At 37.4% G+C, this 15,800-nt stretch overlaps 1 protein-coding gene across 16 annotated transcripts; it reads left to right on the top strand.

Moving 5' to 3' along the window:
• Positions 1 to 775: 775 nt before the first annotated feature.
• LOC141586477 (high mobility group B protein 3-like) lies at positions 776 to 13,580 on the top strand. Of its 16 annotated transcripts, none has more exons than XM_074407703.1 (33): positions 776 to 1,063; positions 1,391 to 1,442; positions 2,254 to 2,349; positions 6,146 to 6,203; positions 6,307 to 6,351; positions 6,452 to 6,532; positions 6,636 to 6,725; positions 6,877 to 6,921; positions 7,011 to 7,054; positions 7,166 to 7,327; positions 7,858 to 7,950; positions 8,053 to 8,110; positions 8,212 to 8,256; positions 8,357 to 8,437; positions 8,554 to 8,643; positions 8,779 to 8,868; positions 9,001 to 9,090; positions 9,338 to 9,418; positions 9,522 to 9,778; positions 10,518 to 10,637; positions 10,740 to 10,797; positions 10,901 to 10,945; positions 11,046 to 11,126; positions 11,230 to 11,319; positions 11,471 to 11,515; positions 11,605 to 11,648; positions 11,768 to 11,932; positions 12,451 to 12,543; positions 12,646 to 12,703; positions 12,805 to 12,849; positions 12,950 to 13,030; positions 13,142 to 13,231; positions 13,334 to 13,580. In XM_074407703.1, exons 2-33 carry the CDS (start codon positions 1,396 to 1,398, stop codon positions 13,352 to 13,354), a joined length of 2,589 nt encoding a protein of 862 aa, XP_074263804.1. In that variant the 5' UTR covers positions 776 to 1,063; positions 1,391 to 1,395; the 3' UTR covers positions 13,355 to 13,580. The 16 variants fall into 16 exon arrangements, with proteins under 16 accessions (XP_074263804.1, XP_074263803.1, XP_074263809.1 ...); XM_074407702.1 differs by having other exon boundaries at positions 781 to 1,063; positions 1,388 to 1,442; XM_074407701.1 differs by lacking the exons at positions 776 to 1,063; positions 1,391 to 1,442; positions 2,254 to 2,349 and adding exons at positions 4,333 to 4,703; positions 5,422 to 5,514; positions 5,924 to 6,043.
• The last annotated feature ends 2,220 nt before the right edge of the window (positions 13,581 to 15,800 follow it).

The raw sequence follows: 15,800 nt of genomic DNA, 5'->3' as shown, positions 1-15,800 counted from the left end.
ATCTTAACACATAAGATACAAAATGTCATACTTTTACACGGGCACAATGGTCATAGCAAGAGACCTTGACACGACCCACAGCCCGACCCGGTCAACAGGTCCCGTTTGTCTCTGGCCCGCTAACACAGCCCGTCCAACCCACCTCCCCAACCGGGCCGGTCACTGGCTCACTCATTCTCAATCCACCAACCTTTTTGTCCAACCTTGCCAGTTCAGGGCCTCCACTCCCCAAGACTGACCCGACCCTAGCCCCCACATCTTAGTAACACACATCTTAGCAATCATGGTCAACCGTTATTTCGTTGGTGTGTTGAGCATTGAGTCTTGAAGGATGTTAAATTAAGACCCCGAATGAAAGACATCGCCATAAATATCATGACAATGATATGCAGCACTCCCTCCGTCCAGGTAAATTGTTATCTATTTTCATGTTGAGGTGTATCATTTATTTGTTATCTATTTTTATTTAAGGCAAATATTAAACAAGTGTCTAGTGTATGCAAGTGGTAATAATCTCTTTATTTTGGTAGTCTTTGTGTAAAAATGAATAGATAATAATTTATTGAGACGGAGGGAGTAACACACGTCTCAGCAATATTGGTCAACCAATTATTTCGTTGGCCCGTATGATGATGAGCATTGAGTCTTGAAGGACGTTGCATACTTGCATGAGGATGGCGATCACCAAAAAAAAAAAAAAGAGCCGTTGGGGAGATGATGAAACAAACACACCCCGAAAAACACAAAAACCAAACCGGACCAATAGAAAGAAAGAAGCAAAGGCGGGACGGATAGCTAGCGTGGCAAACAAATAAAAGAGCAAAATAAAATCCCAAATTTCAAAAACCCGCCTAAATTTGCAAAGGGTAGAGAAAGAGAAACAAAAACACTAACACAGAATTGAAACACACTCGCTGAAAGAATAACAAAACAAATACCAACAACACCCTTCAACTCTCCTCCTTTTATCCCCCCTTCCTTCCCAACTCTTCCCTTCAATCCTCTCCCCTCTTTCATTCCCCAATCTCTCTCTTCTCTCTCAAACCCTAACCCTATCTTTCTGGTATGACATCTCTCTCCTCTTTTTCTTTGTTTTTTCTCCATTTTTTGCTTTAATTTGTACAATTTTTCGCTTATTTTTTGTCAAATTTTCGCTTGTTGTTGACGAATTTTTTTGTTGTTTTTGTCAAATTTTCTGTTCATATTGTCAAATTTTCGCTTATTTCTCTAATTTACTCGATTTCTCGATTGTTTTCCTCAAATTTTCTGCTTATTATTGTCGATTCGTTCGCTTGTTATTGCTGATTTAATCGATTTTTTGCTTAATTTTGTCGATTTATTTGCTATGATTTTGATGTTTGATCGCGTTTTTGTGTTTATGTTACAGTAGTTATAATGAAGGGAGGAAAGTCTAAGGCGGATACTAAAAAAGCCGAAGGAAGGTAGTTATCTTCACCGATATTCTTCGTTCTGCTTTTTGAATGTTTCGCTTTGTTGTTGATCTGGTTTTGTGACTTATTTCTGGCGTTTTATTGATGTTCGAGCATGAGTATGAACATCTTCATTAATTTTCTTCATGTTTTGCTTTTTGGAACGTTTCGCTACGTGTTGATCTGGTTTGATTTAGATATTTTTGAAGTTAATTGATGTTCGAGAATGAGTATGAATTTTGATTGTGTTAATTTTTGTTTAGTTTTAGTTAATTTGTGATTTAAGTCTTCTGTATAATAATTTATTATTTTTTTGCCTTTTTCCCCTGTAAAATTGTTGTTGTTCAGCGTTATGGTCAATTTGTTGAGGTCAACATGAGCTGTGGTTTTGTTTTAGATTTTGCTATAAGTTCATTTGCGGCATCGGATTTTGATCAGTAATCGTAAAATCGACTTTGACATTTAAAGGAGTTACAGATCTGTATCGATTTTTGCTCTATTTCGTGCCTTTTAATTTAGCTATTGTCACTGTGTAGATAATTGACATCCGATTTCTTGTTTTTTTTTTCCGTTTTTTCGATGGACTTTTGTACTTGTAACAACTTTACAGCTCTTTCTATCTCAAGTTAGTTATGTGAATAAATGAAGTTGAAAACTATAGTCTAGATTGATTGATTTTGAGTAGCTGTTTGTTATACGTTGACCTCTTAAAAATAGAGTGTCAGTTATATTAATCTGATGATGTTATATGCACTTCTGATGCTAGATCTGTCCATAAGTTGTGTTTTGTTGAAAGAGTATTGATCTCGGAAATTTTGTTCAGGCTTGCTGTGAAGAAAGGTGCCCCTGCTAAGAAGGGGAAGCCAGCCAAGGACCCTAACAAGCCCAAGAGGCCACCAAGTGCCTTCTTTGTTTTCATGTAATCTTTTTGTTGGTCGACTATTTCCTTTACTGGTTAACTGTCGTGCGCTTAGTTTCCTCGCTGTGGTCCTCATGATTGCTGTTTTGTCTATATTAGGGAGGATTTCCGTGTTCAGTATAAGCAGAAACACCCTAACAACAAATCTGTTGCTGCCGTGAGTCCTGTTTCATACTTGAATTTCAGATGATTTGAATCTGATCTAATATTTGGAGATTTGTCCACAGCTTTTATTAACGAGATTACACCCTTGTTTATAGGTTGGGAAAGCCGGTGGAGAGAAATGGAAGTCATTGTCTGATGCTGTAAGTTTAGCAGCTATTGCTTAAATTACGGAATTCGCTGTTGTGCATTCAACTGATTTGTGTTGTGTGTTTTCTTAATTTAGGAGAAGGCTCCTTACGTTCAGAAGGCTGAGAAAAGGAAAGTTGATTATGAAAAGAACATGAATGCCTACAACAAGAAACTGGTACATAGCCTTTCGAACTTGGTGCCCTTGTGCTTTTGCAAGATTGTAACTCCTAAATGTTTATGATTGACCTAATAACGATGTGGAACATGTTGAAAATGTAGGCTGAAGGTCCTGAAGATGAGCCAGAAGACGAGTCAGACAAATCCAGGTCTGAGGTTAATGATGAGGATGATGGTGATGACAGTGGCGAGGTGAATAAACTTATTTTGATTGTAAACAGTTGATTTTTTGTTCGAGGTTTTCTATAATCTGCTGGTGTCTAATTAAACCTTGTTGCTTCTTGTTTTTTAGGAGGACGAGGATGATGACTAGGCTTGTCGATGAAGGTACAGATCAAGAGGGCGGTTTAAGGCTATTCAAGTTTCTCACTCTGCAGTTTTAGAATGTGGGTTTTTAAAAAAAGATGAAACTCAGTCACTTTGTATCCTATCCCGACTTGATTTAGCCACCGGCCTCGTGCTTGTAGAACTAGTAGCGAATTACTAATTACTTGTGTTTAAGCCTAAATATGATGATTAATATCACCTCTTATTAGTTGAATTGTTGTAGTGTAGTTCCCTTTTATTACTCGGGTTGTGGTTGTGTAATTTTCTGCAGTTAATGTCTTCTCAATCGCATACACGAGTAATCTTAGTGCAGTTCCTGTTTATTATCACTCAGGTAGTGATTGTGTAATCCTTGTGCAATTTACCATTTCTCAACGACTCAACCCATATTTCTCTGTGCTCTTCTTATTTGTATTTGGGGGAAGCAGTGCAGCTTGTAAGACTTGTTTGTCACTGTCACGAGCTACTCCAAAAACCCTATTTGTTTTGAAATTGATCAAATAGGGAACCTTGGAAATCAGTTTCTTGCATTCCTTTGTGGTATTTGTTTCCAGTTATTATCACTCAGGTAGTGATTGTGTAATCCTTATGCCCCTCTCACAATAAGGCAAGTGGGAGAGAGGTGGGGGAGAAATGGGCACCGCATGGATAGTGCCACTTGTATCCGTCACAAGCTGAAGACGGATTATACCCCTCTCACAATAAGGCAAGTGGGAGAGAGGTGGAGGAGAAATGGAGCACCACATGGATAGTGCCATTTGCATACTTTGTACTATTAACCATCACAAAATCCGTCACAAGCTGCATATCCGTCTTCAGCTTGTGACGGATAGTGCCCGTTCTCAATGAGATTTTGTGATGGTTAATAGTACAAAGTATTGGATCAAATGTTTGCATAATTGCATGGATTATCATTTTATATGAAGTTGAAATTTTGATCATGAGATTTATATGATTTATCACATGGTACTTTTTGTGTGAGGATGAATGGTTTTAAATCATTTTGCATATGCTATTATAGTGATGTACAATGTATAACCCCAATACTTGGAAAAAACGGTTTCTCATTAACTTATTAAGAAATCTCTCTTTTGTGATGACGTAACTCCTAACCTGTCACTAATAAACCTTGCATGATATTCATACACGAGATATACGATGTTAAGCGGTATCATACGAATTTACGAGTTTTCGTTCGATTCCATAGCATAGTGTATTAAGCTCCTATTAAAAGTAGTGACAAAATCCACTAAAATAGACTCCTCGAAACACACCTTACTTTGGTAATGTTCTCTTCCACCTCTGGACCGTTGAACACTTAAACAAACTCCCACCAAAACCCTAACACAAAATTCCACAACAATGGCGAAAACAAGAAGAATCGCCATAGCTTCAGAATATCAGCAAACTAGAGAGCAAAGGATAAAGCAAAACCGTGACCGTTTCCAGAAACTTGGCATTGTTGATCTCTGTCTTAAACTCAAGCCTAAGCGTACTCCTAAGCCTTTCAAATCCCCCTCTTTGGGCCCCACTCAACCCAGCCGTCGTTCCTCCAGGTTACACTTTACTGTTGTTTAATTAGCTTTTTGTCCATTATTTGCAGGGGCGGACCTAGAAATGAAAATTTTGGGTAGCAAATTTGCCTCGTATTTTTTTAGAATTATGCTAAAGTCTCGTATTTAAGGACTTTTGTTGCAAAACTCGATAATTTTAACTATTTTTGGGAGTTGGGGTTACGAGTGTAACCCTTTGCTACTTGCTAGCTCTTTGTGAGAGGTCTCTTTGAAGAGACGGATATTGTCCGTCTTCAATGAGAATTTGTGTTACCGATGAGTATTTGGATTTTTTGTTAATGTGATGTTTGTTTTAGTTCTTTCTCCGTTTTTATTTTATCGTCCCCTTTTTTTTAACAACAACATTACCCCATTGCCTCAATGGCGCTCCCGCAAATTGCGGGGTAGGGGAGTCGGATGTACGCAGCCTTACCCTTGTGTTAGCAACACAAAGAGGCTGTTTCCGAATGACCCAAGATGAAAATTGCGTTGAGAACTGCATCGAAGGACCGCTACTTCACAAAAGAAAGAAGCGCAACCACTTTAGTGAGCCCTTTATTCTCGAAGGATTTAAAAAAAAAAGTGATGAACTTGTTAATCTTGTTGCTTAACTGATTGATTATCGTCATATGACAGCCTTTTGCTAGTTGGGTTGTTGAGTTAATTTGATACGGAGTATGTTTTATGTTTTATTGATTTAGCCTCATTTACTGTTAAATAGACTGCAAAATCCTCCACCAGTTTCGAAAAGAAGCAGGGACATTGTGTTAGAAGAAGGGGCAAACCCGGAGTTCTATACCGCGGAGCATGACGGGTATGAAGATATTACCAGTATGGCAGTATTTATGATTTTCAGTATTTTATACTCCCTCCGTCCCGGTCAATTGTTGTCCTTTCGTTTTGGCACAAAGACCAAGGAAAGAGGAGAGGGCCAATAACTAAATGACAAGTGGAACAAATTGAATGAGAATGATCAAATTACTCATCAAGTTCATTCTTAAAATAGAAAGGACAACAAATGACTGAGACACCCAAAAATGGAAAAGGACAACAAATGACCGGGACAGAGGGAGTAGTATTTTACAGTCATGATAACTGCATAATTAAAACTATTCACCTGACGATGTTGATTGTTCTGTTGGCAATCTTTTCTCTCGTTTCTTTTAATTTGGAAATGGTAATTGTTCCGTCTTATTGATTTAGCTTAATTTACTGTTAAATAGACTGCAAAATCTTCCACCTGTTCCGAAAAGAAGCAGGGACATTGTATTAGAAGAGGGAACAAAGCCGGCCGAAGACCCTAACAAGCCCAAGAGGCCACTTAGTGCCTTCTTTGTTTTCATGTAATTTTCGCTTTGTTGGTCCACTATCCCTCTTATTGGTTAACTGTCGTGTGCTTAGTTTCATTGCTGTGATTCTGATGGTTGTTGTTTTGTCTATATTAGGGAGGATTTCCGAGTTCAGTATCAGCAGATACACCCCGATAACAAATCTGTTGCTGCCGTGAGTCCCATTTCATTCTTGAATTGACACATGATTTTAATGTGATCTATTATTTGTAAAATGTGTACAGCTTTTGTTAACCAGATCGGTCTTTTGTTTATAGGCTGGGAAAGCCGGTGGAGTTAAATGGAGGTCAATGTCTGATGCTGTAAGTCTTATAGCTGTTGCTTGTATTTCGGAATTTGCTGTTGTGCATTCAACTGAAACACTTGTATACTGATTTGTGTTGTGTGTTTTCTAATTTTAAGGAAAAGGTGCCGTACGTTGAAGAAGTGGAGAAACGGAAGGCCGACTATGAAAGAATTATGAGTGCTTACAAAAAGAGACTGGTGCATTACCCTTTGAACTTGGTGCTCTTGTGCTTTTGGAAGTTTGTAGCTCGAAGTGTTTATGATTGTGTTAAAAACGATCTGGAATGTGTTGAAAATGTAGGATGAAGGTTCTCAAGATGAGCGTGAAGACGAGGCAGACAAATCCAAGTCTGAGGTTAATGATGAGGATGTAGAGTATAACAGTGGCAAGGTAAATAAACTTTTGAATGTCGCACCCCCATTACAAATCTATTGCTATTGTGAGTCCCGTTCATTCTTGAATCTGCAGATGATGTGAATTTGATCTATTATTTGTTAAATGTGTACAGCTTACGTTAACTAGATTGGTCTTTTGTTTATAGGTTTGCAAAGCCGGTGGAGAGAAATGGAGGTCAATGTCTGATGCTGTAAGTTTTGTAGCTATTGCTTAAATTTCGCAATTTGCTGTTTTGCATTCAACTGAAACACCTGTACTGGTTTGTGTTATGTGCTTTAGGAAACGGCGCCTTACATTGAAAAAGTGGAGGAAAGGAAAGCTGAGTATGAAAAAACCAAGAGTGCTTAACTGACTGATTATATCATATTAGAGACTTTTGCTAGTTGGGTAATTAGATATGTTTTATTGATTTAGCTTAATTTACTGTTGAATAGACTGCAAAATGGTCCACCTGTTTCGCTCGTGAAGCCTAAGGAAGATAAAACCAAAAGCAGGGATATTATGTTAGAAGAGGGGGCAAAGCCGGAGTTCGATATTGAGGAGCATGATAAGTTGTTGGGGACCACGGAGATACCCTCAATATTTTCCGTGAACAGGTATGCTGAAGATGGTACCAAAATTTATGATTTTTGACTCAAACATGTTTAGCTTGTAATTTAGTCATTGTTTAGTCTTTTGATCTATTTTTCACTTCGATTTTCAAAACCTACAAGTTTAACTTGACTTTTGCATTATGTTTCACTCCCCATTTGCTTTTCACTTTTCTTTTTCTATTTTTTCACATTTTTGAGGTTTGTGATCACCCATGGACGGTTCTAAGGATGATTCATGTCAGTCGACCCCAAATCATTTTGGGATTAAGGCTCTGTTGTTGTTGTTGTTGTTGCTTTTCTACTATAGCAACTTCACAGCTTTTTACATGCCAAATCAATGATTCGAAAAATTGGGGTAGATTGGAAACCCGAGATTGATTGCTTTTGATCTTTTGAGTACTTGTTCTTTATAAGTTGACCTCTTAAATTTAGAGTGACAGTTGTATTATTCTGATGATGCTATATGCACTTTTAATGCAAGATCTGTCTATAATCTGTCTTGTATGACGATTGATTTCGGAAATTTTGTTCAGGCTCTCTGTGAAAAAAGGTGCTGCTAAGAAGGGGAGGACAGCCAAGCACCTTAAGAAGCCCAAGAGGCCACCTGGTGCCTTCTTTGTTTTCATGTAATTTTCGCTTTGTTGGTCCACTATTCTCCTTATCGGTTTACTGTCATGCCCTTAGTTTCCTTGCTGTGACTCTTATGTTTGTTGTTTTGTCTATATTAGGGAGGATTTCCGAGTTCAGTATAAGCAGAAACACCCCGATAATAAATCTATTGCTACTGTGAGTCCCGTTCATTCTTGAATTTGCAGATTATTTGATTTTGTTCTATTATTTGTAAAATGTGACAGCTTTTGTTAACCAGATCGGTCTTTTGTTTATAGTTTGCGAAAGCCGCTGGAGAGAAATGGAAATCAATGTCTGATGCTGTAAGTTTAGTGGCTATTGCTTAAATTTCGTAATTTGCTGTTGTGCAGCCGACTGAAACTCTTGTATACTTATTTGTGTTGTGTGTTTTCTAACTTTAAGGAAAAGGCGCCTTACGTTGAAGAAGTGGAGAAAAGGAAGGCCGACTATGAAAAAAACATGAGTGCTTACAAAAAGAGACGGGTACATAAGTACATTGCCTTTGAACTTTTGTGGTCTTGTGCTTTTGGAAGTTTGTAGCTCGAAGTGTTTCTGATTGTGCTGTGCTAAAAACGATCTGTAATGTGTTGAAAATGTAGGCTGAAGGTTCTCAAGATGAGCGAGAAGACGAGTCAGACAAATCCGGGTCCGAGGTTAATGATGTGGATGACGATGATGACAGTGGCATGGTGAATAAAATTTGATTGTAATCAGTTGTTTTTTCTTTCAAGCTTTTCTCAGATCTGCTCTTGGAAGTTCGTAGGCTCGTAGCTGAAGTGTTTATGATTGTGCTAATAACAATCTGGAATGTGTTGAAAATGTAGGTTGAATGTCCTCAAGATGAGCGAAAAGACGAGTTAGACAAATCCAGGTCTGAGGTTAATGATGAGGATGACTATGATGACAGTGGCAAGGTGAATAAAATTTTGATTGTAATCAGTTGTTTTTTCATTCTAGCTTTTCTCAGATGTGCTCTTGTTGGAAGTTCGTAGCTGAAGTGTTTATGATTGGTGCTAATAACGATCTGGAATGTGTTGAAAATGTAGGCTGAAGGTTCTAAAGATGAGCGAGAAGACGAGTCAGACAAATCCGGGTCTGAGGTTAATGATGAGGATGACGATGATGACAGTGGCAAGGTGAATAAAAAATTTGATTGTAATCAGTTGTTTTTTCATTCAAGCTTTTCTCAGATGTGCTTTTCTCAGTTTTTGTTATCCAGATCAGTGTTTTGTTTATACGTTGCGAAAGCTGCTGGAGAGAAATGGAAGTCAGTGTCGGATGTTGTAAATTTTGTAGCTATTGCTTGGATTTTGGATTATGCTGCTGTGCATTCAACTGAAACACTTCTTTACTGATTTATGTTATGTGCTTTCTAACTTTTAGGAAAAGGCACCTTGCATTCAGAAAGTGGAGAAAAGGAAAGCTGACTATGAAAAAAACATGAGTGCCTACAAGAAAGGACTGGTACATTGCCTTTTGATTTTGGTGCCCTTGTACTTTTGGAAGCTTGTAGCTCAATGTGGTTATGATTGTGCTATTAACAATGTGGAATGTGTTGAAAATGTAGGCTGAAGGTCATGGTGGGCACCATTACCAGCGTCATGGTTGGCTACCCTTCCCTCCGCCATTCCTAGAAACCAACACAGCTGCTTTAGAATATGAGCAAATTAGAGAGCAAAGGATCAAACAAAACCATGAGCGTTTCAAGGAACTTGGCATTGTTGATCTCTCGCTTCAACTCAAGCCTAGGCGTACTCCTAAACCCTCTAATCACAAAATTGCCCCTTCTTTGGGCCCCACTCAACCCCGTCGTCAATCCTTTAGGTTTCAATTTATTTTGGTTTGATAGATTAGCTTTTGTGGATTTTTGCAGGGGCGGGGCTAGAACTGATAATCTTGGGTAGCAAATTTTCTTTTATAATTGTGCTAAGGTCTCATATTTAAGGGTTTTTTAGTTGCAAAAAATTGGTAATCGTAACTTTTTCTGGGGGCTTGTAGGTAACCGAGTGCTGCCCCTTGCTACTTGCAAGCTCCGCCTTTCAAATTTTTGCCTTTTGTGATTGTATTGGTGGGTATTTAGATTTCTTTATTAAGGTGATGTTTCATTACCCCAATTTTATCGTCCCCTTTTTACTTGAGAAGGATTTAAGAAAAAGTGATAAACTACATACTCTAATGTGGCGGAGACGGTGTTAATTTGAGGGGTAATATTGGATGTTGAAACATTTTCCTTACTCGTGATTTGTATTCACTCCGTCCCAGTCTATTTTTTAGCATCTTTATTATTTGTGTGGGATTTTTTAATCGAAGTCAAACGAATGATTGAGAGAGAGAGAAGTAATATTTTGTATTGTTTCACAAGATCTAATACAGTTATCATTCATTTGATTGATTTTCGTTTATAATGGATTATGGGTATTTTACAGTCGGGATAACTGCATAATTAACACTATTCACTTGACGATGTTGATTGTTCTGTTGGCAATCTTTTCTCTCGTTTCTTTTAATTTGGAAATGGTAATTGTTCTGTCTTATTGATTTAGCTTAATTTACTGTTAAATAGACTGCAAAATCCTCCGCCTGTTCCGAAAAGAAGCAGGGACATTGTGTTAGAAGAGGGAACAAAGCCGGCCGAGGACCCGAACAAGCCCAAGAGGCCACTTAGTGCCTTCTTTGTTTTCATGTAATTTTCGCTTTGTTGGTCCACTATCCCTCTTATTGGTTAACTGTCGTGTGCTTAGTTTCATTGCTGTGATTCTGATGATTGTTGTTTTGTCTATATTAGGGAGGATTTCCGAGTTCAGTATCAGCAGAAACACCCCGATAACAAATCTGTTGCTGCTGTGAGTCCCATTTCATTCTTGAATTGACACATGATTTTAATGTGATTTATTATTTGTAAAATGTGTACAGCTTTTGTTAACCAGATCGGTCTTTTGTTTATAGGCTGGGAAAGCCGGTGGAGTGAAATGGAGGTCAATGTCTGATGCTGTAAGTCTTATAGCTATTGCTTGTATTTCGGAATTTGCTGTTGTGCATTCAACTGAAACACTTGTATACTGATTTGTGTTGTGTGTTTTCTAACTTTAAGGAAAAGGTGCCGTACGTTGAAGAAGTGGAGAAACGGAAGGCTGACTATGAAAGAATTATGAGTGCTTACAAAAAGAGACTGGTGCATTACCCTTTGAACTTGGTGCTCTTATGCTTTTGGAAGTTTGTAGCTCGAAGTGTTTATGATTGTGTTAAAAACGATTTGGAATGTGTTGAAAATGTAGGCTGAAGGTTCTCAAGATGAGCGTGAAGACGAGGCAGACAAATCCACATCTGAGGTTAATGATGAGGATGTAGATTATAACAGTGGCAAGGTAAATAAACTTTTGAATGTTGCACCCCAATTACAAATCTATTGCTATTGTGAGTCCCGTTCATTCTTGAATTTGCAGATGATGTGAATTTGATCTATTATTTGTTAAATGTGTACAGCTTACGTTAACTAGATTGGTCTTTTGTTTATAGGTTTGCAAAGCCGGTGGGGAGAAATGGAGGTCAATGTCTGATGCTGTAAGTTTTGTAGCTATTGCTTAAATTTCGCAATTTGCTGTTTTGCATTCAACTAAAACACCTGTACTGGTTTGTGTTATGTGCTTTAGGAAAAGGCGCCTTACATTGAAAAAGCGGCGGAAAGGAAAGCTGAGTATGAAAAAAACAGGAGTGCTTAACTGACTGATTAAGTGATTATATCATATTAGAGACTTTTGCTAGTTGGGTAATTAGATATGTTTTATTGATTTAGCTTAATTTAATGTTGAATAGAGTGCAAAATGGTCCACCTGTTTCGCCCGTGAAGCCTAAGGAAGATAAAGCGAAAAGAAGCAGGGATATTATGTTAGAAGAGGGGGCAAAGGCGGAGTTCGATATTGAGGAGCATGATAAGTTGCTGGGGAACACGGAGATACCCTCAATATTTTCCGTGAACAGGTATGCTGAAGATGGTACCAAAATTTATGATTTTTGACTCAAACGTGTTTTGCTTGTAATTTAGTCATTGTTTCGTCTTTTGATCTATTTTTTACATCTATTTTCAAAACCTACAAGTTTAACTTCACTTTTGCATTATGTTTCACTCCCAATTTGCTTTTCACTTTTCTTTTTCTTTATTTTCACATTTTTGAGGTGTGTGATCACCAATGGACGGTTCTAAGGATGATTCATGTCAGTCGACCCCAAATCATTTTGGGATTAAGGTTTTGTTGTTGTTTGTCTACTATAGCAACTTCACAGCTCTTTACATGCCAAATCAATGATTCGAAAAATTGGGGTAGATTGGAAACCCGAGATTGATTGCTTTTGATCTTTTGAGTACTTGTTCTTTATAAGTTGACCTCTTAAATTTAGAGTGACAGTTGTATTATTCTGATGATGCTATATGCACTTTTAATGCAAGATCTGTCTATAATCTGTCTTGTATGACGATTGATTTTGGAAATTTTGTTCAGGCTTTCTGTGAAAAAAGGTGCTGCTAAGAAGGGGAGGACAGCCAAGCACCTTAAGAAGCCCAAGAGGCCACCTGGTGCCTTCTTTGTTTTCATGTAATTTTCGCTTTGTTGGTCCACTATTCTCCTTATCGGTTTACTGTCATGCCCTTAGTTTCCTTGCTGTGACTCTTATGTTTGTTGTTTTGTCTATATTAGGGAGGATTTCCGAGTTCAGTATAAGCAGAAACACCCCGATAATAAATCTATTGCTACTGTGAGTCCCGTTCATTCTTGAATTTGCAGATTATTTGAATTTGTTCTATTATTTGTAAAATGTGACAGCTTTTGTTAACCAGATCGGTCTTTTGTTTATAGTTTGCGAAAGCCGCTGGAGAGAAATGGAAATCAATGTCTGATGCTGTAAGTTTAGTGGCTATTGCTTAAATTTCGTAATTTGCTGTTGTGCAGCCGAGTGAAACTCTTGTATACTGATTTGTGTTGTGTGTTTTCTAACTTTAAGGAAAAGGCGCCTTACGTTGAAGAAGTGGAGAAAAGGAAGGCCGACTATGAAAAAAACATGAGTGCTTACAAAAAGAGACGGGTACATAAGTACATTGCCTTTTGAACTTGGTGCTCTTGTGCTTTTGGAAGTTTGTAGCTCAAATTGTTTGTGATGGTGCTAATAACGATCTGTAATGTGTTGAAAATGTAGGCTGAACATTCTGAAGATGAGCGAGAAGACGAGTCAGACAAATCCGGGTCTGAGGTTAATGATGTGGATGACGATGATGACAGTGGCAAGGTGAATAAATTTTTTCATCTCAAACAGTTGTTTTTTCATTCAAGCTTTTCTCAAATGCGCTGGTGTCTAATTGTACCTTGATTGATGATTTGGATTTTGAAGGAGGTCGAGAATGATGACTAGGCTTGTCGATGCACATAACAAGAGGACGATTAAGGCCTTTCAAGTGGTTCATTTTGTAGTATGAGGATGTGGGTTTGTAAAGAAGATGAAACTCGTGTATCCTATCCAGACGACCAGACTTGATTTTGTCATCGGCCTTGTACATGTAGAAGTGTAGAACTTGTGGCGATTTTAATGACTTGTATTTAAGCTTAAATATCACGAGTAATATTAAATATTCTTGTTTTGTGGTTGTCTGTTATCCTTCTGCAATCTACCTTTTCTCAATCCCACATTTCTCCTAATGCTAATGTTTTCCTTGCATAATTGTTAAAATCGCGATACAAATCGTACAATTTATGATCCAAAATGTGTAAAGCGATACAAATCGGCTCAAAAACTTTTCAATAGTAAGATCATTCAAAATCGTGCAGGATTCTTTAGGATCGTAGGGGATTGATCCTCGGATTATAGGGAGTTCCACATTATCAAAGCTTATTTATCCCAAGTGATTTATATGTTCTTAACAACTCGATTCAGTCCCGCAATTCTGATCATATTTTCGACCTAAATTGGATCTGTAGAGACCTTGCCAAAGTAAAGCGTTAGCATAATGGAGGGATTGGAGGCTGTCTAAGAAGATGCTTACTACTCTGTAGTTGTCTTCTAATATTATGTCTACAGACCTTTCTTTTTGACATCGGACCATTTTTGGTTATTGACTTATTGTTATTGGGGAAAATACTTGTGTTTTCCGGGACGACGTCCTCTTTACGCTCAAAGAAATGAAAATGAGAAGGATGGTCCTCCTTTGAGTGTAAGGAGGACGTCATCCCGAAGAACACAAGTATTTCTCTGTTATTGGATGCCAAGTGGTCAGTAATTGATGTGAAAGATCAGACCATTACAAGTATACCTAATATAGAATGATAAACAAATAATATGATCGAAAAATAGAATAGATTAATAAATGACCGAGATAGAGGCATTAGTGAAGCAAGGAGGCCCGATGCAGGAGCGCTATCTGCCTCTCCCCAACTGGATGTTTAAACTTTTCGAATTTTCAAATAAAATTTCCAAGTTTTTTTTATATCATTACTCGTTCGTACTCATTGCTCCGTCCCTGAATCGAAGTAGTAGTATTTGTCAAGTTTGGGCAAGAAGTTGAATTGGGTAAGCATCTGCATCGGGCCTCTTTGCTCCTTGAGCTAATGACTTGTAGTAGCAAAATTAGTGGGCCTCATTCGTAAATTAATTAAAAACTTATATGGCTCGTTTACAATTAAATTGAGGCAATAAAGGTTAGCTTAAATGCGTGGTAGACTCGCGTTATTTATTCCCTTATCTAAACATGGGCAATTCTGTCATTTCACTACAAACATGGTCATTTTGGAGACTTTAGGCAGTAGATGAAGGAAACGTGTAGGCCTTGTGTTTTAGCAAAGTTGGGGGTATTTTCGTAATTGTATATCTCATTGTATCCTTTCTTGATCTGATTCTTTGGTAGTATTAATTACGATTAATATTTTAAACAAAATATCTTAACAACCGATTTTCACTACCTCTTCTCTAAACACGTGCATCCATGAGAGTTGGAAGTCAAGGATTAAGTGGCACACCTCTTGGTCTATTGATAAGGTTAACTTGTGGATTGCGGTAAATTAGTTTTATTGCTCGTGAAATTTACGAAATTTGTATGGAGTTTAGGTTTGTTTCACATGAATCGATAGTATACACATTTTGTTATTTCACTTTTTTCGCTGATTTAATTTTGCTTATATAATGAACTTTGAGCAAATGTGAGTAGTATGATCTATTAGGGTCTTGAGGAGACTTTGAATCGTACAAACTAGTTTAATTTCCGGTGAAAATTACCGGACTTCTCTAGCTTTTCTTTAATGGTTATTGAATCATGTTTTTGGCGCTGTTTGGTAAACAGCATATTAGCCAATTTTTAGCATATTCAGGGGTTTTAGCATGTTTGACCAATCAATATGCTAAATTTAGTGTTTGGTAAACAGCATATTGAAACAGCATATTTGGGGTCAATATGCTGTTTTACAATATGCTGCTTGCTTACCCCAGCATATTGGTTAGCATATCGTAAAATAGGAAATTTTTCTTCATTTTACAAAGAAACGTAAAAATCTACTAATCGTAATTTGTCAATTACCAAACACTCAAATTAATTCTGCTAATTATAATATGCTAGTCAAACCTTCTAATAAGATCTGTCATTTATAATCTGCTTTTGCAATCTGCTTATGCTGAAATTAATCCGCTGTTTACCAAACAGGGCATTTATTATTTTGGTTGTAGTGAGTAATATCGTTTTTGCTCGACATCTCTATAATACTTTTCTTAGTTTACAACTTTACTAAAATGATAATATTATGAAAGTAGTAGGTGGTATACTAGTATTACCATAATTGTAAGTTTGGAAATAATTAATGATATTTAATCAATA

Source organism: Silene latifolia, chromosome 6, assembly GCF_048544455.1.
Source record: "Silene latifolia isolate original U9 population chromosome 6, ASM4854445v1, whole genome shotgun sequence".
Classification (NCBI taxonomy): domain Eukaryota; kingdom Viridiplantae; phylum Streptophyta; class Magnoliopsida; order Caryophyllales; family Caryophyllaceae; genus Silene; species Silene latifolia.
Note: the sequence above shows the minus strand (reverse complement) of the source record. Positions and strands in the feature narration are given on the sequence as shown.

Coding starts and splice junctions, on each gene's coding strand:
- LOC141586477 (XM_074407701.1), top strand. CDS start 4,510: ATGGCGAAAACAAGAAGAATCGCCATAGCTTCAGAATATCAGCAAACT. Junction 8,438..8,553: donor GTGCTTACAAAAAGAGACGG/GTACATAAGTAC, acceptor TTGAAAATGTAG/GCTGAAGGTTCTCAAGATGA. Junction 10,798..10,900: donor ATAACAAATCTGTTGCTGCT/GTGAGTCCCATT, acceptor TTTTGTTTATAG/GCTGGGAAAGCCGGTGGAGT.